Source organism: Tiliqua scincoides, chromosome 1, assembly GCF_035046505.1.
Source record: "Tiliqua scincoides isolate rTilSci1 chromosome 1, rTilSci1.hap2, whole genome shotgun sequence".
Taxonomy (NCBI): Eukaryota; Metazoa; Chordata; class Lepidosauria; order Squamata; family Scincidae; genus Tiliqua; species Tiliqua scincoides.
The window spans coordinates 199036054-199057272 of record NC_089821.1 but is presented as its reverse complement, the minus strand read 5'-3'; the positions used below and the strand labels follow the sequence as shown (position 1 = coordinate 199057272).

Here is a 21219-nt window from a genome sequence, read left to right as displayed (position 1 = left end):
TCCTAACCCATAGTTTGAGAAACACTGGTCTAGCCAAATTGGGGTGTAGAGGGGGAAAACATATTCTACAATCTCATATAAGCATACTATTAGAACTGTACACAGAACCAAGTACAGTGAAGAGGATGACAACTTCCATTTTGAACAAAACAAGTTTCTAGTCCTTTTGCCTGCAAAAATAAATGTGAAAATAATTTCTTGCTGGGACTGATTGAAATAATGGTGCAAGTGCTATCAATTACAGCTCCCTATGATACTCAGATTATTCACTCATGCTACCTGGGGGATAGTTTGCCAGAAGATCAAAAATACCATAACCCCCATCTCCTGAAACTGGTGCAGTGTTAGCATGGGAAAGAACTGCATGTGTCTCACTTTACCAAGGTATTCTGACATTACCCAGTGGCTTGGAAAAAAGCGACACTGCAGCTACTTCCAGGCTGCCCAGGTAATGTCAGAACAAACACACCGTTCCAGGGAGGAAGAACAGCACACCGATATAAGCAAAATAAAACAATTTGATGATTCTTGATTTTTCCATCTCTAAAATGGGCACAGTTAACAAACAATCCCTTCAGGCTGTTGACAGTCCATAGTCCAATTTGATAGGGATAGTCCAATTTGAATGCTAAAATTACAACATACAAGAAGTGCTGCATGAGTAATTAGTGATATGACTAGTTTCATTGGCTTGAACCCAAATATCCACTGCATGAGGGAACCTCAGCTCTCAGTGACTTCCAAAAACTGGTTCCAGAGGGTCATAACCCTAGAAAGCAGTTTTTCAGAGATCACAAAGGACTATAAATGGGGATGATCAGTGACCCACAAATGTTCCTTTTGCTCACACAGCAGTATTGTTGTCTCTATTGGGAATGTCTGCTAGCTACTTGGTTGAATCTATTATAAACACAGTAATATAGTAGACACATTTTATCTTGGAACCTTGGTGTGCCTATGGATAGTCATTCATAGTCATAAAGTCAAGATTAGAAGAGCATTCTACTGAAAGCGGAAGACAACAGATAGTTAGCAAAGTGGAGGGAATCAATTGGTGAAGCGAAGCTGAGCTTTGTTAAGAACTTTACCGCAACAACAAAAGAACTGCAGACATTGTTACACAGGGAGAACAAGATGAAAAAAGAAACTAATGAGAAGTCTGGTCAAAGTGGAAGAAAGCAACCCACAAGCCTTTATGGTTACTGCTCCCCCTTCTGGTGGGGATGAACATATATACCCACATCCACTGACTTGATATTGGGTGGCTCAGTTCACACACTGTCACTCTTCCAGCATTGATTTCACTGGGCATGAGCATGATACACTTGTAATCTCAAGGAAGTCACTTTAGGCTGTGTTCCTGAAGAGGCTTACTAGAGAACAAGTCACACTGAAACTCAGTGGGCACAAATGACTATTTGTGAGTATTTCTCAAACAATTTCATAAAACAACCATCTAACAACCAACAGGCATGAGAAGAGTTATCTCAGCAATCATTACAATCTCGAGGATCAGACTGGATTCTCAAAGGCAAAAATCATTCTGAAACAAGACTGTATTTTACAGACTTCTCAAGGTATATAAAGAACTGGCCAAAATTTCATAGGGCTGGGCAGCGCTGTATACAGTCATTCTGCTATTTCAAAGAAGTGGGGCTTCTACCATTGATTGGCTCTCGGCTCTCTGAACATTAAAGGTTCTCTCATTACAAATGAATCCTCACCTAACAAATAAAACAACAGAGCACATTACTCACCTCATTCTTCAGCTTGCTTCCTGAAAACCTTGGGAAATCAAGAGATTACATTTTTAGTTTACCATAGCACATCACACCTAAACCAGATGATCATGTTAAATATGTGCGCTGTATTGGTGTTGCCTGGATAGTGTTTGTAAACAGAACTTGCAGGGTGCCACAATCCAGATTGGGATCATGATGAGGGGAGAGAGGGTTTAGCTTCCCCCACCACACGCACATTATAGTTCTGTTATGAATCGCCTTCTGAACTGTTATCTGCTGTTTGTAACTTTGTCAGGGCTGCAGTGCGGGGGAACCCTTTTCCCACACACCACTGCCCCAATGTGGATTAGGGCTCTCTGCAGTTGCTATTACAAAAGAAAAACAAAACATGAGATGCAAATGCAACTTGCACATTTGACTTCTTGTCTAGATTAGGCATTATACCACAATTTGAAAAAAAAAAATGTAATGCTAATTCAGTGGGATGGAAAGAGTGATACAAACAACCAGATAATTGTGCCCCTTTTCTTACAGCCCAATCCTGTCAAGGCCATAGGCAGAAAGCTGAAACTTCATATCATCTCATGTCACCTCAAACACAGTGCACTTCAACAGTCAGTTTGATTGACAGTCATCAATCATTTAGTAATCAAGTACCGTAGACACTCACCTATAGGGCGAGAAATTTTTGCCAATAAATCAAACTTGGATCATCACCTCATCTTATCAGGTAATATATAGTGCACACATGTGTGAGACTGATTTCTGATCATCATCCAACAATCTCTCGGCTACATGTCCGAAGGTTATTTTGCCATACCTTGTCAAACCTTTCCCAGAATACACAGAGTGGTAATATGCACTGCTCTCTTTAATGCCTATGCCATAATAGTGGTATCTGTAAGGGGGAAAACACTCAATTACATTTACAGGTTATTAAAAAGAGCATACACAAAAATAAAGACAAACAATCTTTTGCCCAATTCTAACAGCGGCTAGTGCTACCAGAATGAACACGACATGGTAGAGTGAGTGGACTGGCTACCACCAGAAGCAGTGAGTGATTAGCTCCACACTGCAGCAAACTTCAGACACCTGCTGCCCCAAACAGGATTGCACAGGGTGTGGGGAGAGGAAGGGTGGGCAGAACGGGGCAGGTTTTGCAGAACTAGGTTTTGATGAATCAAAGTCCATGACTAGGAAATGTGAATGAAGACCCAGTAACGTAGATGCAGTTAGAGATTTACTGAATGAGGGGTAAGCATCTGCCTTTCTGTAGGTCTTGCAGGGGCAAAACTGGATAGTATGATAAACACAAAAAAGGGCAGCAGCACCTGCTCCCTTTCCCTCCATAATGCTGATTACCATTTACTTGCACTCTCATCACATCACAATGTTCTCTGCTTCTCTGCTTATGCCAACCTATAATTGCAACTCATCAGCAACAAGAAAGTAGCAGAACAAACATGTTGATCTCTTTTTATACTTCATCTTAGCACTTAGATTCAAAAGCTCAAGGATCTAGAGACAGAATTTTTACAGAACAGGTCTGGATGATATTTTCGAGCAGATGTTCAATGTGCATGGAGAAGCAAGACAGCATCACTCTAAACCCCCCCCCCCAGAGAGCACAGTCCCTGGTTATGGATAATCACATGGGACTGGAAGATCCAAACCAGTTCCTAATCACAAGGTTTAAATTCTAGTCATTCACTGACATTGTGATCTTCAGATATTTCATTTTATGCTGCATATTACAATTAATGGCATTTGTATATGTATAATATAAACATTATAAAATATTGTATAAAATATGGCATTGAATAAGAGTGGGTGAGGAAGGGATTGAAAATTGATTTGTAGGAGGGAGAAAATTGATTGGATCTGTTTATTTTAGTGTCTAGAGGTGTTTTTCTTGTATTCTCATCTTTAAAAACTTTAGAAACATTTGCAAATTTAAAAAAAATCTAAAAGCTGCATTGATAATCCTTGGGTTTTTTTCAGCAAGATTTCTAGGAAGAAACAGAATCAAGCACTTTCTTTGCCCCTCCCCTCCTGTGTGCACTAACATATGTTCCTGGGCAGCAAGTCGCCTTGACTTGAGCATATGCTGACACAAATAATGGCTGATAAAGCAATGATAGGATTAAGCTGCTCAGGGACCTGAAATAATTCGTTATCACAAGGCCAGCTGCCATATCAGTTTTATTAACCCACTAAATCATTTTTAATAAATAAGATAATGCTTTTCAGAAATGAAGAAGGGAAGCTAAGATTTAGCATTGATCAAAGTCTACAAAGAAATTAAACTGAAACATGAGGCATAATGGCCCACGATGTACGTACCCCATGACACATGCACATTTTATCTGTCAGCAGCAGCAGTGTCTGCACATTACCCTTGGCCCCAATCCAGAAAAAGTTGGTTGCTTCTAAAGCTTGCAAAAATTCATTGTAGAAGTCTACAACTTCTTGAAGAACTACAACTAACTTGTCACATTGATTTCATTGGGATTAGGTGACCAACTTTCTCTGGATTGGGGGCACTGCTTCCACTATATAACTGCCTGTGAAATTTTATGGGCACCATGATGTGGAAAGAACTCTTTTTCCTTGCATTCCATTTGTTTGTGTATTTTCTTCACTTCCCCTTTTTGCCATCTCCTTCTCCCCTGATGCTCCCAAGCATGGCCGGCAAGAGAAGATGGGTATATTTTGGTTCCCTGGAACCCAGCACCAGTGGCATAGCTAAGGGGGTGCAGGGGGTAGCAGTTGCACCGGGCATCAAGCTTTAGGGGGGTAACAAGCTGAGCTTGACACTAGTGACCAAAATTGTGAGTATTTATGAATAATACCATCATGTTATATATCTTTGGAAAGGTAATTTAATGCAGAATGCAATGAACCAAACTGCACTGGAATATCTGTATTCTATCAAAAGTTATGACCAATTAACCAGAAAATGAAAAAATAACTGCCTTGTGGTACAAAAAGTGGATTTGCTTAACTCCAAACTGACCTATGAGACTGATTGTTCTGAGTGCCAATGAGATGTTATTATGATACAGCATGAAACCATTAACATTTTATTTATTTACTTAATTAAATTTGATTTTATCATGTGGGGGAGCTACAAAATGTTCTTTGACCCCAGCTTGTAGATGGATGCCTTAGCTATGCCACTGACTGGGGGGAGGCAGCAGAGCAAGCGGGTGGTGAGCTGCTGGGGGGAGGAGGTGGGTTCCTCCCAATTTTCACCTTTAAAAAAGCTTGGGTGTGATGTCACTTCTGGTTGTGACATCACTTCTGGGGCAACATTTTGAGCTTGACACCGGGCTACACAATCATTAGCTATGCCACTGCCCAGCACAGTGACACCACAACAAATTGCACCCAAGCCTACCTTGGGACTAAAATATAGAGATTGTTAAGGACTGGTTATTTATCTTCATCTAGCCAGAGACACATTTAATAACATTAATATAGTTCATAGAACTAAACTTTATTAAAAGACACATATTGAAATATATATTTTAAACAAAAACAAAAATACTTTCATAAATCATCACTTAGTATTTTCCCACAACATTAGGATAAATAAGTGTGAATTATGCCACAACTTGCACAGTAGGAAGTCAAGGACCTTGTCTTCATGTTAATTACTAATTGTGAAGGACCATGATTGGGTCGTAAGTGAGATGCATGTAGTACCATTTTGAACATTATGAACATTAAAGTTTTGTGAGCAGTTTTGTGAGGTGATTCCCACATAGTTGGAAGAAAACACAAGCTTGGGGGAGTTCAAACACAAGCTCAATGCTCGCCATATGCCTAGATTGTATCTACCTAGGTCCAGAAGCAAACAGGGAGGATCAGGCCTGCAGAAAAATATTTTCCTTCATCCCCAAATAGAAATACCCATTCCATTTCATTTAGCAGAATATGAAGAGTCCTTCCTTCAACAATAGTTATCAGAATAGGATGTCATCATTACTACGCAAGCCCATGATCACAACTCCTGATGCTGACCTCATTGTCTCAAATCAATCCAAAAAGCCACCCCAGCATGCTATGGAAGCTTTTCATGGCTATTGTCCCTTTAAGCACCATAGTTGCTTTTACCTCTGCTCACCCCTTTACAAAAAAAAAAAAAAAAAATATTTTAATTGATTAATTAATTTGTTTTCCCCTGTTCATTCTCTATGTCTGTGTGTATGTGGCAAGACTTTCAGTTACAGTTCCCTCTTTGCAGCTAGAAAAATTGCTCTTTGTTATTTTAAAATATGGTTTATTATTGCAGTTGCAAAATGGTGAAATTCATTCATAAAAAGATTTTTTTTTTTTAAAGAGCCATTTGTTCTAGTCAACCCACACAGTTGGATTGTTCACTCCAGGAACCATGACATCTACCTGTTTCTGTTGCTATCTCTTTGTGGCTAGATTGCCATATTGACCACTTCTTGCATGAAGCTTGTCATCCCAATTACCCCTTTCACCAGGATTTGGTGCAGATGTAGGAGCTTCAAGAATATCTTGGCCTGCCCAAGCTTCTGTAGTGGGGGTAGCTTTAAGTACCTAGAGATGGCCACAAAGTCTGTGCATGAAATTATTTCAGCTGCTCACACAGGGACTTGAGGCCACCATGCAGGCACAGAGCCTCCCACCTCCACCGACAGAAGTATGACAGTCTGCACAAGCCTTCTGTGCACACACTAGTGTGCAGAAAAAGCTGTCAGAGACATGCTTTAAAATTTAAATTGAACTGAGAGTCATTTACTGTTGAGGATCACAGTACTGTATAGCCTTTTGTGTAAATGACTCTCAGTTCAAACTGATTTGCAAACAGCGAAGAAGTTTATCCTTTAAAATTGGCAGGTTTATAAAATGAAAACAGGAATTTAAAATAATCTAATGGTTTGAATTTTTTTAGTTAAAAAGTATTAGTTGTCCTCAACAATTAATCCTCAGCAGAAAAATGCCATCTGGCAATAATGATGTTTTGAAAGTAAATTTATCAAACCGGGAAATACCTCATAGTAACAAAGAAAATCATTGTAACAAACAAACTAGTAGTAGTAGTAGTTGTTGTTGTTGTTGTTGGCAACCTTCAGTCTCGAAAGACTATGGTATCGCGCTCTGAATGGTTGTTCTGGAACAGCTTCTAGTGTGGCTGAAAAGGCCAATTCGGGAGTGACAATCCCTTCCACACTGGGAGCAAGAGCAGTCTGTCCCTGGTCTGTCTCCCTGGCTATGGGCCTTCCTTCTTTGCCTCTTTGCCTCAGTCTGTTGGCCAAGTGTCTCTTCAAACTGGGAAAGGCCATGTTGCACAGGCTGCCTCCAAGTGGGCCGCACAGAGGCCAGGGTTTCCCACTTGTTGAGGTCCACTCCTAAGGCCTTCAGATCCCTCTTGCAGATGTCCTTGTACTGCAGCTGTGGTCTACCTGTAGGGTGCTTTCCTTGCATGAGTAGTACTACTACGAGTAGTAGTAGTAGTAGTAGTAGTAGTAGTAGTAGTAGTAGTAGTAGTAGTAACAAACTATTAGGAATCTGCAGAAATGGTCAAACCATCCTGCCCTTCTGTTTTCTTTCCATATGCTCTAAAGGCTATTTTTCCATCCATCACATATAGGAATTCCAGTTGCCTGAATAAAGGTTTTAGGGTTTAATATAGACATTTACAGATGAAGAAATCACAGCTCATAAAAACTATTTGTGGAATGTGCCTTACTTTGAATGGCCTCTTGTGCCCAGCCGCCTTGTGGTGAGAAGAGGGAATTTCTGTCTAATAGTCTGCAAGAAGTCAAATATCAAATACTTAGAACTAGCAAGTTTAAAAGGCAACACTGATTATAGGATAAACCATTAGAGTTGCACATTTTATTAATACACATGACAGAATTCCACAATGTTGATTATCAAAAATCTCTAGCTATGTTGATTATCCCTGAGCACACTTGCAGCTCCATACTGATCAACTGGTAGTATATCATAGCAAATAATCCAAAAGCCTCATTTATCTGAACAGCCTGGGAAGTACATAATGGTTCCATTCAAGCATTTGTCTCCATGGGGAGACAAATGAGTGACGACTTCCTAGAGTGTGCCAACGATACGCGTTTAGCTCCGCCTCCCTGTGATTGCCATTTATTTGCAGAGACAAACACTGATCATGGGGTGAATTTCTCTGCTATTTTGCTACAGGGAGGGCAGAGGGTGGAGCTCAGTGTGCACATCATTGGCATGCTCCAAACACCTGAAGAAGGGCTAATGCAACTAGCAAAATCAGCAAGTACAGATAAAATGAGGGTGCTCATTTGGGCTAGACAGGCACATTATACCAAACTATGATGTGCCAAACTAACCCTATGTAATGCTCTCATTTTATCTGTACCTTTTGACTTGCCAGTGAGAGGCCACCTGGGTTGTTCAAATAATTGAGGTTGCATTGTATGCATGCTATTGGGAAAAGAAAAAAAACAGAAACTCAGAACTGTTATGATGTTAATTCCCATTTAAACTCTCTACCCAACCCTCCTATATGGCCTTCATGCACAATCCTGCTCACTGCTAATTTCACACTCAGTCTTCATAACCCATTCACTTACAGCTCACAAAATCAAATGGTATTCTTTAGGAACTTGTTCAGCAGGTTCTGGTTGGCAACCTTCAGTCTCGAAAGACTATGGTATAAGCCTACAGCACCCAGTATTCCCAGGCGGTCTCCCATCCAAGTACTAACCAGGCCTGACCCTGCTTAGCTTCCAAGATCAGAGAAGATTGGGCATGTGCAGGGTAACAGTCCTGAAAGAAATGTTCCTAATGTCTTTGGAGTCCACAACCAGGCTTCTTTTCTTCCCAAAATATGGTGAGTGCTGACTAGCTATAGGAGCTGTACTCCTTCAGTTGTAGGGTAATCTGTCAGGATGCTAGAAGTCAGGGACCAGTTGCACACCTGCCATAGACTTCTCAGGGCAAATGCCCCAGATGCTGGCCTTTAGCCTCTCTGAGACTCCCAACAGGGGTGGAAACTGTGCTTCCAGTTTGCCAGAAGCACAGTTTATAGCGCCGGGAACCTCACAGAGGTTTTCCCAGTGTGGGAGGAGGTTGCGCGAGGCTCCATGAGCCTCTGGTGAGTGGGGGGGGCGGTGATAGCCTGAAGGGGGGGTGCCATCATGGAGCTTTCATGCAGAGGTCTGCGGCTGTCAGGGACTAGCCATTTAGACTAGGCTTTAAATGAAGAAAGGTGGTCTGTTTATTGTAATAAAGTGCAGTATGGTATGTCACATGGTATATGGTCTACAGTACAACCCAATATCAGGTTTAACTATCACAACTTCCTCCTAAGGAAAAATTGTTGCTTGGTGAGGGTGCAAAGATCCTTTGTTAGTTCCCTGAAACAGAGATCTCATCACAGAACTGCGGTTTCTTGGAGAGAGGAAACGCCACATTAGAGCTATACTAGAGATAAGCCCAGAGATTCCAGACGTGTTTTGATACATGATGTTTGCATTTTACTTCACCACATTATGTAATCTGAATGTAAAACTTGGTTAAAATTCATAATTGATTTTAAAATGACCCTCTTCCCATTTTTATGGCGCATAAATAACCGTCCAATCACATTGCACAAATGGGGCAAGAGAGATTCAAAAGTGCATTTAGCATCACAGGACAGGTGTATGTTTGCGAGAGGCGAGATCGAATCTTTTAAATAAATAAATAGATGTGTAACATCTCTGGAAGAACTGACATCAGTAGCCCAACTGTTACCAACAAGCCACGTAGGCACTACTGTTTGGTTTTAAAACAAGGTTGTTCAACCTGGCAACCAATTTATTTAGCAGTCGATTGAGACAAGCAGTGCTGAAATTGGAACCAACATGTGTGTTGATGTGGCACTTTTTCTGTTGTGGTCCAGCCTACCTGGTTCAAAGCTGCTCCCTGAAATTGACTTGCAAACGGAGAAACTCAAGCAGACAAAAGTCCTTGCCTTAATAGATCCCCAAGTACAGTGGCCAACTGCAGTGCTGACACTGGAGCCAGAAAGCCCAGCCGCTAATAGAAACAGATAATCCTACTATTGCCAACACTCAGAGAAGGTTACAATACAGTTTTGTTTTTTTGTTTTTCTTTTTAAAGATACTTGTTTAAAGTTAATTTTCTTCTACTGGTACTGTGGTAATTTAATCATAGGGGATGTGAACCCCCAATTTTCATTAAACTAATGTATTTCAGCTTTGCCACACAATTGGAAAAGATCAGGGGTGCTTTAAGAAGCTGATCTCTGAAGCTTTCTTGGTATTTAGTTTCACTAGTCCTGAGTGGTTCGGATTTAATTTGGAAAGCCTGTCTCTCACTTTGATTAAAAGATGTCAGTATTAAAGTGTGGGTGGAAGTTTGGGGGAGAAGAAAACGTTTACAGGCAACCTTCCCCAGTCAAACTTTCTTTTCACTACTGGTTCCATATCATCAAATTAGTTATTACAAAAGATACATTCCTTTTAGTTTTTGCTAATTTCAGTACTGACTCTCTGACAGCCTGTACCACTGAAGCTGAAGAGTTCCACCTGCGCTATGGCAAATTCATTGCTTTCCTACCAGTATCTCCAGATTCCATGTTGCAAAGCAAAAAAAAAAAGCTTTGAGTATATCCTGCTGGAAGTGGGATTTAAAATAATCTTTCTTATGATGAAGTCACTGAAGTCTTGTCCAGTTGTGTTGCAATGAAAGTGTCAAGCAGCTCAAGGCTTGACTTCCAAAAGTCATGGTTACTTTGGGGCAATTAAATTAAAACTAGGTGGATCAAATACATTCCTTACCTTCCCAAACGTTGCAGCACAGGCAGGTTCAAGTTTCTCCTTCCTGCAGAAATCCAAGTAATGTGCATAAAGGATGCACCTTGGCAAACACACTCCTTCACATACAATATAATTCTCTTCTAGCCTGTGGATGAAAAAGAATCAGGAATACAGCACCACAAGCTTCTTATGGGTTTCTCAATGTCTGTTCTTGCTGCCGTGATTGCTCTATTAAAGAAGGCTCTTCTTCCCTCTGTGCCTTGGACAAGCAAACTAAAGTATTCCTTGGTTCAGTTTATATTCCGATGCTCCAAAATCCAGTCCTAAGCACCATTGTCTGGAAACCCCACTGGAATCACAGGAAACTTTCACCTAATGGCTGTGATAATCCAGAAACAGGTGCATGCCAGATGTGTGCATGCATTGAGGTTTATCCAGTCACTAGGCCTTGTTAAATCTAGAAAGACATTTCATTGTCAATTGGGGACCAAGGCAGACAGTAGAAGATCTGTCATCAGATCTCTCACCATTTTTTAGAAGTTAAAAACCAGCCATGAGGGACAAAATGTTTGGGGAAAACAATTGCCCAGATCCAATATTCTCTGAAGTCATTCTTTGTGGGAAAGAAGGGAAAGCATACAAATAAGCTTTGCAGGGAGAGCTGCTTCAGGAAAAGGACCCAGGAAATCCTGACATGTACATTATCACTTGCATGTACTGTAAATACAGCGCCAGACTCCATGGGGATAGAGCATGAGTTTAGGGTAGGGACCGCAACCACTCAAGTCTCCTTAAAATCTGAATGTATCTGCTATAATTACAGTTTTACCATGCATTTGTTTTCGTGGAATTCAGTATTTTGCATAGTTTGATCAGGCTTATTTAGTTAGAGTATAAATTGGAGTGCAAGACCCCCTAAATTTAGAAAGTTGGAACGGTTTGATCATTTTTGTTTAACAGTCTGATTCCAGAAGGACTAGCGTTATTTATTTATTTAAAGTATATACAGCTTTTCAACAAAAAAAGTTCTCAAACCCGTTTACTTTGCAAAAGGAATAAGAACAAATAAGAACAGGATTCCTTGCCTCAAAGGAGTTCACGGTCTTCAAAAATACACAAGGGAGACACCAGCATGACAGGGATGCTACACAAAGATGAAGAGGGACACTTCCTCTTTTTGTGCTTCATACAAAGCAGGCACTATTTTAGAAGGTGCCTCTTTGCCCAGGGGTTATATTAGCAGACAGATCTTGTCAAAAACTGGGGTGGGCCACTTTAAGCAGAGAGTAAGGGGCTGTAGGACAGTACCCCAACCTCTCTTGTCTAATGAGGACCATTCCTGAGAGATTTATTTTGTTTTGTTTTTGTCATCAGCGCTGTATCCATATACCTTTGGTCTCTAGGCTGGCAAATGGAGAGAAAGGCAGTTGGTATTTCTCAGTAGCCTGACATTGGCTCAGAGGCTCCTAGTTGCTTATACCATGTATACAACAACAAAAGAGAAAGCACTATAAGTCCTGTTCCCACCTTCAGAACTGCATTCCCAGGATGCAGGAATGGAATTGCACCCAGTGAAAGAGAGCTTTATACACATACACATACAAGTGAACACATGATTCGGACCTTTGCTCACATGGGGGGGGGGAGAAATCTACATGTGCCCAATTGTATGGGTGCATAATCCTCTTTGCACATTCAATGAAACATGTGGAGCTCAGGGACAGGACTAGTGGGTACAACCCCCTCTCCACATATGGTGTGTGCAGTTTTGAAGGTATGGTGATGCCACTACAATCAGTCATTTTGGATGACAACAAAGAACATTCACACATGTATGTGCTTGTGCCATACTGCATCATAATCAGAAATTAATCCTGAAAATTCAGGAACAATGGTACTGTACGGAAAGCATGTAAGATTTTATTTACCCAAAGCAACAGGTGCTCAGTGCAGAGAAGAACAACTTACCCACCCACCACCCCCATACAATGCATATTGAGTTAGTTGAGCTTTTACTTTGGTATCATTTGAGAAATTCAAATCAAATAGCTATTAATGTAAAGGTCTAGATAGAAAATCAATGGATTTGGCTGCCCATTCCACAAAACCCACAATCTAGTTATGATGAGATACAGGGGCTAACAATAAAATATTCATATACACGAGACTGACAAGTCTCCCACTTTTCTGTCTTGCAGTCCAACAGTAGATAAGAGTTCAGCTTAATTAATTGTCACATTTTGCACAACACTGTCAAGGGAAATGTTATATTTGGGAGATTTTGCTCACACTGACTATGGATTCCATTTCTGATTGTGGCTTCTCTCTAATAAAAGAAAGGAAATCATGACGCATAGCAGGAAAAGGTGCTCCGAATCTGTACTCTGGGACAGCTAATCAGCTTACCATTGCAAGGTGAGCTGAGTCTGCTTCTTTTTATCCTTCATAATCTGAGTTATCGTTTTCTTTGTAGGCAAGTGTTTGCTCAGAGATTTTATCTTGCTTTCATGAGTCTCTCCATCCTCCTCTTCTGAGGAAAGGGGTTCGCTGCCAAAAAGAATTTCTGAGTGCAAGAGGTTTTAAAAAGAAAAGACAATAAATCAAAGTGAGCTGTGCAGTGTTTGGTGGTGGTTATAGGGCGGGGGGGGGGAGGGTTGTGAGATTTCTACCTAGGAATGTACCTAAAATGTCAGGCTTGGGTTTCTTTGCCATTCAGAACCCTGGGACTAGAAAAGATGTGAAGAGCAATTTTCTGCACAAAGATATTGACACTGACAAAATTTTGTTTATGCCTATTAGTATGGGCGGGGGGGTGAGAGAGATTCTTCTTAAAGTATTTTTAAGTCTAATGAAAACAGGAAGTACTATTACAGTCAACAAGAGTTGGTTCCATATTTTGGCAACTGTATTCATATCTTCCAAATACAGATGGACTCCAAAATTTTAGATAATTCTATAGTAACAAGAGTTAATCCAGTAAACAATGCCAGTTATGAATCAGTAAATACTGTATGGAAGATTTCTGTGCTTTTGCAAACTTGCAAATGTTTGCATGAGCAAATGCTAGACCTTGAAGATGCCATCTCATGACTGGACAGACAGGCAGACAGATGCAGAATTTGATGTAACTAATCTTGCTGATAGGGAGTTCCATTAAAGTCAGGAGATTTACAACCTCACGCTATTGAGTCCCATGGTGCTTATTCTCGAATAAACATGAACAGAACTGCAGTCATTGTCTTAATTAAACCGGTTTAGGATCAGTGACAGATAGACAGACAAGGTAACATTCTGTGTAATTTTAAATCCTGAGCGAGCACTCTGGCTTCCACAGTCCCATACAAATATACAGGTGACAAATAAAAGTTTCTCCATCTTGACACACCTTGGAATGGTGGAGTTTTCCTTAGGATGCCTGATGGTGTCTACAGCAACTGTAGGATGCAACGCTGCTTTTGATTCATCAAACACAACTAGTTGTTTTGGAATTTTATGGCCAGAGATTTTAACTCTGAGTGCTTTCTCCATCTCATCTATAGCCATCAAACCCAGGGAAAAGTATTGCATAATTCATCACTTTCATCTTGTACTTGGACTGAAGCCATTTCTGCCCAACGTTGCATATACGCAACAGGGAGCAAACGTGTACACCTGTGGGCTGGGCAGAAATGGCTTTCAATAATGGGACAAGACATAATGTAGCAGCGCATCAGCTACTCTGGACCTCTGGAGGCTGCAACGATTTGGGGGTCAGCTTCCTTCCCATCAACGCCTTCCAAACGTCAGTCTCAGTCCAGACAGGCCACAGGCTTCTTAATTGGTGGGTTCAAGCCGGGCATCTTTTCTGGATGCCAGTCCCAGGGAGTTACCCCTCACCAGCCAGGGCCGGCAGGCAGGCAGGCACGAGCGTCCCCTTGAGCAGGTGCGGAGCGTACCTGCCGCCCACTCACCTGCCTTGATGCCCGCGCGGAGCTCCGGCTCCGGCTCCGGCTCCCCGTGGGCCAGTCCGCCGGGCAGCGCGTCGTCGCGGGGCGAAGCCACCAGCAAGCCCTTGGCGAGCAGCTCGGCGGCGCAGCAGTCCCCCTGGGCGAGGAAGCTGGCCATCCTCAGGGCCGGGCGCCCTCCCCGTCCATGGGGACCCGGGGGCCAGTCAGAGGCGAGGGGGCGTCCCCAGGGCTCCCACTCCGCTTGCAGAGCGAGCAGCCCCGGCTCTGGGCACCGCGGGCAGAGGCGAAGGGACGGTGCCTTGGCAGGTGCGCTCCAGCCCGGCTCCTTTATGCGGGGGAGGAGGCGGAGGCTGGTCGGGACTCGAGAACAGCCCGCTCAGCCCCGAGATCGGCGCGCCGGGATGCCCTGCCGGCCTGGGCAGAGCAAAGCCCGCCCCCCCTTATCCTTGGGCGGGTCTCGCCACCTGTGGGCTCTGGAAACGACGATCCCTGCTCCATTTGCAGATCAGGGGCAGGCTCCGAGCCCTGGAATGGGAAGGTCGCGATGGCCTTCTGAGCATGTGCAGAGAGTGGCGTTGTTATACAAGGCGCGAAGAAGAACGAGCGGAGAGGATGATTGACAGGCAGGTAGAAGCCCATTCTTGATTGTATCCTTTGCTTAGACGCTAAAGTTCTGTGTCGCGTTGGACTGCTAGCTTTCTGCACGCAGCGAGTTATGGCAGACAGTTATGGTGGGGTCAGGGTCATCACTAGATCTAGCTTACTATAAATGACTCCCTTGGGAATCCTCAGCAGCAAAACCAGGTGTTGCTTAGAAGTGGTTCTCAAAATTTTTGGCCCAGGAACCTCCTTTTGAATGACAGTCTGTCAGGACCCATTGGAAGTGATGTCATGGCCAGAAGTGACATCATCAAGCGGGAAAATTTTTTTAACAATCCTAGGCTTCAATCCTACCCACACCCAGGAATAAGCCCCATTGACTATCATTATTAAAAGCATATACATTGTACTGTTAAAAAGTACAGATCTCCCCAAATGCAGTCACATACCATGTTGGCATCAAATCTAATATACTCAAAACAAAATATTGAAATGAATAGGAACCAACCTGAAATTGGCTCCTGATCCACCTAGTGGGTCCTAGCCCACAGTTGAGAAACAGTGGCTTAGAGTCATGGAGGCCGAGCTGCAAATTAGGGCTCCTTCTGAATCCAATCTCAATTTTCTGCTATGACTTCTGACTAAGTGGCTTTAGGCAAGTCACTCAGCCTCCACTGCAACTTGGGGACAATAATACTTCCTTTGGATTCTTATAAGTTTCTTGTAAGAGCAACATCAGGATAAGACATACTTTTTTGCACAATCAGAAAGCACAGCATACATGTTAAATGTTATGCAACAGATCTTCCTATCTTCCTGGCAGCACCAGATCCATGATTTTTTATGGTGCCACCAATGGACCCATACTTGTTCTGATTTTGTGATGCATTTGGGGGGATGCCGTGTAAGATTCATGAGGATCCATGTCTTGGATCCATATTTATGCACTGCAGTGGTGCCAGATCTGTGTGACTTTTATCACAGAGTGCCATCTGTGGACACTGACATATTTATGATTTAGTTGTGGAATGGGGAGTCATGAGGATCTATAGAAATTAAGCGGCTCTATCTGTAGAAATTAAGTGGATTTGAAGATGGAACTCCTCCCCTTCAATTCGTGAAGCTGGACAGAGCAGGGAGTACTTTTAGGTGCCTTTTCTGCATGTGTGAACAGGCTCCAACAGGCAGGAAGAGGAACACAAGATCCAAATAAGTAAACAAATAGCCAGTCCTTCTCAGAGAATCAAAAGGCTAGAAGGAGCAATGAAGCCCAAAGTTCTGTTTATTTCAAGACGTGGTTCTCCATGCATTGATTAGCCCTTCAACCATTTATAATACAAACCATAGTGTGTTACAAGCTGAGAGCACCTATTCTACAGCAAGTTGCAGGTAGAGAACAGGTAAGTTCAGCTGTAGATACCATACAGACTATAGGGAGAAGCTCTAAAATCCAGAGTCATTTGCAAATCTGACCTGCAAAAAAAAATTCTATCTGGACTCCAAATATAGCAAATGGCTAGACATTGAACAAGAAGTAAAACCCATCCCCCAAAGAAGTGAAAGTAGGTTCAATGCTCTTGGGAAGCAGGAGAAAACCCATGGGGGGGGGGGGAATGTCTTGCAGACCACAAAAGGAATACTTGAAGATTGATGCTTAGTGCTAGATTTTGTTTTACAGTGACATTGCACTTCAGAGAGCTGACCTTTAAGACTACTTGGGAACTGATTTGGAATCCCTTTGAATAATGGACTTGTAATGGCTTTAGGGCCTTGTAAAGACACTCTTGACATACGTTATTATTAATATCAATATTTAGCTACTGCTTTTCGTTCACAAAATTCACAAAGTGGTATACGCAGCAAAACAAATGGCAAGATGGCTTCTTGTCCCTTGTTTTTCATTCACCTATAACGGGCATGTCCAACAGGTAGATCGCGATCTACCTGTAGATCGCGGAGGGGTCAGAGGTAGATCACCAGCCCCACTTGGCTCCATCTCTCCAGCAGCTCACCCTGTCACTAGGAGAGAGCTTGTGCTGGCAGGTCGTCTGCCGAGGGCTTGCCGCTGCTGCTGATCCTTTGCCTGTCTTTTTCCCCTGCCTGCGGGAATCTTGTCTGCAGGTGTATTGGGGGTGCTTGTTGTTTTCATGCCAATAGTTTGTGGGTACCCCAGGGGGCTGCCGCCCACGGCCTGCAACGACACACCACAGGCCTGGCATCATACCTGGTCTCCTGCCTCTCAGAATCACCCATTCCTGCCCCCGCCCCAACACCCCTTAGAAGTGTGTTATATACTGGGTGATATTCATTCGCCCGGCTTTAACTGAATACACTTACTGTATTAGTTGTGTCGTGTGCTGGTCATTGGTCACTTTATAGTTCGCTTTCATTAAACGTTTTCGGGCAGACACAACAAAGTGTCAAGAATTTGGTGATTTTGGCGGGCTTTTCCAATTTTGCTCTAACTTGCCTATGCCTTACCTTCGAATTGGTTCAAACCACTGTGACTTTTGCTTGCCTCTGCAATTTTATTTTGCCTAGACTTTGTGTTGATTCTACACTGCAATTTTATTTCACCTTGCCTTTGCGTTGATTCTACACTGTGTGCAGTATTTATTAAATCGCGTGTGGTGGTATTTGAACTTGTTTGGTGGTATTTGATTTTATCTGGTTTGCTGGACAGGTGTTTGAGTTTTTTTGATGATTGTTTGGTGGTATTTGATTATTGGTGCCAGTCTGATGAATTCTTATTTTTACTTTTAGAACTGCATGTGTGGTTTTGGCATCTCCAGTCCTTGTATTGCACATCATCCAGAGGTCTTCAGTTCCTGTTGATCTTTAATACTTTGGGACAGTGACAGTTTTGGACCAGATTCAGCCAGTGTTTATACTAACTTAGCAGATTTGGCCTTCTTACATCCAGCCATCCCAGTATAACGAAGATGAGTGTTCCAAAGAAGAGCAAAACTTACCACTTTCATGATGAATGGGAAATGGACTACTTCTTCATCATGGTGAAAGACAAGTGTTGTTGTCTAATTTGTAATGTCCCAGTATCCTTACCCTAAAAGGGCAATTGTGTTGCTTTCTCACTCCAACTGGATGAATCTACAAACGTAAGAGACATAGCCCAGTTACTAGTCTTTATCCGGATGGTTTTTGAAGACTTCAGTGTTAAAGAAGAACTACTTGGAATGATTTCTTTAAAAGGGAGAACTACTGGTCAGGAAATATTCAGTTCTTTCCATTCTTTTGTGACAAAGTGTAATCTTCCATTGCATAGACTTATTTCCATCATTACTGATGGAGTCACACGCATCAAGATCTCACGTAGTTATCATGGTGCTGCCTGCGACACCGACCACTCCCTGGTGTGCAGCAGAGTGAAACTGTGAACAAATCGACTGTATCACACGAAAAAGGAAGGAAGACCTCGCATTGATACCAGCAAGACCCGGGATCAGAGAAAAGTGGAGGAATTTGCACAAGCGCTTGAGGAATCTCTTCCAGGCCCGGCTGACGCAAACGCATCCAACAGATGGGAACATTTCAAGAATACCGTTTACAACACCGCCTTGTCCATATTCGGCAAGAAGACCAACAAGGCGGCAGACTGGTTTGAAGCCCACTCTGAGGAGTTGACACCAGTCATTGAGGAAAAGAGGAGAGCTCAAGCAGCATACAAGGCCTGTCCCAGTGAGCGCAACCTGCAGGTCCTCCGAACTGCTCGCAGCAAAGTCCAACAGACTGCCAGGAGATGTGCTAACGACTACTGGCTCCAGCTCTGTTCCGAGATACAGATAGCAGCTGACACGGGCAACATCAAGGGGATGTATGACGGTATCAAGCAGGCCCTAGGTCCAACACAGAGGAAAATTGCCCCTCTGAAGTCTGCCACAGGCGAGGTCATCCAGGATCGGGCTCAGCAGATGGAACGCTGGGTGCAGCACTACTCTGAGCTATATTCCAGAGAAAATGTAGTCACCGAAGAAGCACTGAACAACATTGAGTGCCTGCCTGTGCTGGAAGAGCTTGACAGTGAACCAACCCTAGAAGAACTTCACGTGGCCCTGGACTCCCTTGCCTTTGGCAAGGCACCTGGAAAAGACAGCATCCCTGCTGAAGTCCTAAAATGCTGCAAAGAGATCATCGTCACTGAGCTGCATGAAATCCTCTGTCTCTGCTGGAGAGAAGGTGGAGTACCTCAAGACATGAGGGATGCAAACATCATCATGCTGTACAAGAACAAAGGTGACAGGGGTGACTGCAACAACTACCGCGGCATCTCTCTCCTTATCATTGTAGGAAAGCTGTTTGCCCGAGTTGCACTAAAGAGGCTCCAGGTACTTGCAGAGAGCGTCTATCCAGAATCGCAGTGTGGATTCCGAGCCAACAGGTCCACCACTGATATGGTATTCTCCCTTAGACAACTGAAGGAGAAATGCAGGGAACAACGACAGCCACTCTTTATAGCCTTCATAGATCTCACAAAGGCTTTCGACCTGGTCAGCAGAGACAGCCTCTTCAAGATTCTCCCCAAGATCGGATGTCCACCCAGGCTCCTCAGCATCATCAGATCTTTCCACAAGGACATGAAGGGCACTGTTGTCTTCGATGGCTCCACATCAGACCCTTTTGACATCCGAAGCGGAGTGAAGCAGGGCTGTGTTCTTGCGCCAACCTTGTTTGGGATTTTCTTCGCTGTCCTGCTGAAGCAGGCCTTTGGAACTGCAACAGAAGGCATCTATCTCCGGACCAGATCAGACGGAAAGCTCTTCAACCTCTCCAGACTGAGAGCAAAATCCAAAGTCCAGCTGAAATGTCTGCGTGACTTCCTCTTTGCCGACGATGCAGCTGTCACTACCCACTCTGCCAAAGATCTCCAGCAGCTCATGGATCGTTTTAGCAAGGCCTGCCAAGATTTTGGACTGACAATCAGCCTGAAGAAAACACAGGTCATGGTTCAGGATGTGGACTCACCTCCCTGCATTACAATCTCTGCGCATGAACTGGAGGTTGTCCATGACTTTGTGTACCTTGGCTCAACTATCTCCGACACTCTTTCTCTTGATACCGAGCTAAACAAGCGCATCGGTAAAGCAGCTACCACGTTTTCCAGACTCACAAAGAGAGTCTGGTCCAACAAGAAGCTGACGGAACATACCAAGATCCAGGTCTACAGAGCTTGCGTCCTGAGTACACTTCTGTACTGCAGCAAGTCATGGACTCTTCGCTCACAACAGGAGAGGAAACTGAGCGCTTTCCACATGCGCTGCCTCCGACGCATCCTCGGCATCACCTGGCAGGACAAAGTTCCAAACAACACAGTCCTGGAACGTGCTGGAATCCCTAGCATGTATTTACTGCTGAAACAGAGACGCCTGCGTTGGCTCGGTCATGTCCTGAGAATGGATGATGGCCGGATCCCAAAGGATCTCCTCTATGGAGAACTCGTGCAAGGAAAGCGCCCTCCAGGTAGACCACAGCTGCGATACAAGGACATCTGCAAGAGGGATCTGAAGGCCTTAGGGATGAACCTCAACAAGTGGGAAACCCTGGCCTCTGAGCGGCCCGCTTGGAGGCAGGCTGTGCAGCATGGCCTTTCCCAGTTTGAAGAGACACTTTGCCAACAGTCTGAGGCTAAGAGGCAAAGAAGGAAGGCCCATAGCCAGGGAGACAGACCAGGGACAAACTGCACTTGCTCCCAGTGTGGAAGGGATTGTCACTCCCGGATTGGCCTTTTCAGCCACACTAGACGCTGTGCCAGAACCACCTTTCAGAGCACGATACCATAGTCTTTCGAGACTGAAGGTTGCCAATACTGATGGAGCAAGAGCAATGACAGGTGAGGTTAACGGTTTCATAGCCCTTTGTAGACTGCACGACGACTTCCCAGATTTCCTTTCTTACCACTGCATCATTCACCAGCAAGTTTTGGCAAGCAAGAGACTCAATACAAAGACTGTTATGGACATCACTTTCAAAGTTGTAAATTCAGTTCGTGGAAGATCACTTCAAAGACGCTTTTCAATCTTACTCTTGGATGAAGAGGCAGCAGAAATCATTTTGCACACAGATGTAAACTGCAGCTGCTATCAGTAAAAATTACTCATTGAACAAGCCATCTCTAGG

At 43.4% G+C, this 21219-nt stretch overlaps 1 protein-coding gene and 1 pseudogene across 1 annotated transcript in view; both read right to left on the bottom strand.

Moving 5' to 3' along the window:
• Nucleotides 1-14644, bottom strand: part of RFX6 (regulatory factor X6) — a 41461-nt gene extending 26817 nt beyond the window's left edge. The window contains exons 1-6 of the mRNA XM_066622732.1: nt 14491-14644; nt 12947-13103; nt 10562-10685; nt 7471-7532; nt 2563-2640; nt 1758-1785 (exon numbers count right to left, since the gene is read on the bottom strand). Coding sequence (XP_066478829.1) covers nt 1758-1785; nt 2563-2640; nt 7471-7532; nt 10562-10685; nt 12947-13103; nt 14491-14644 — 603 coding nt within the window. The remainder of the gene's footprint in view (nt 1-1757; nt 1786-2562; nt 2641-7470; nt 7533-10561; nt 10686-12946; nt 13104-14490) is intronic.
• Nucleotides 8433-8551, bottom strand: LOC136637467 (5S ribosomal RNA; annotated as a pseudogene).
• Nucleotides 14645-21219: the final 6575 nt, after the last annotated feature.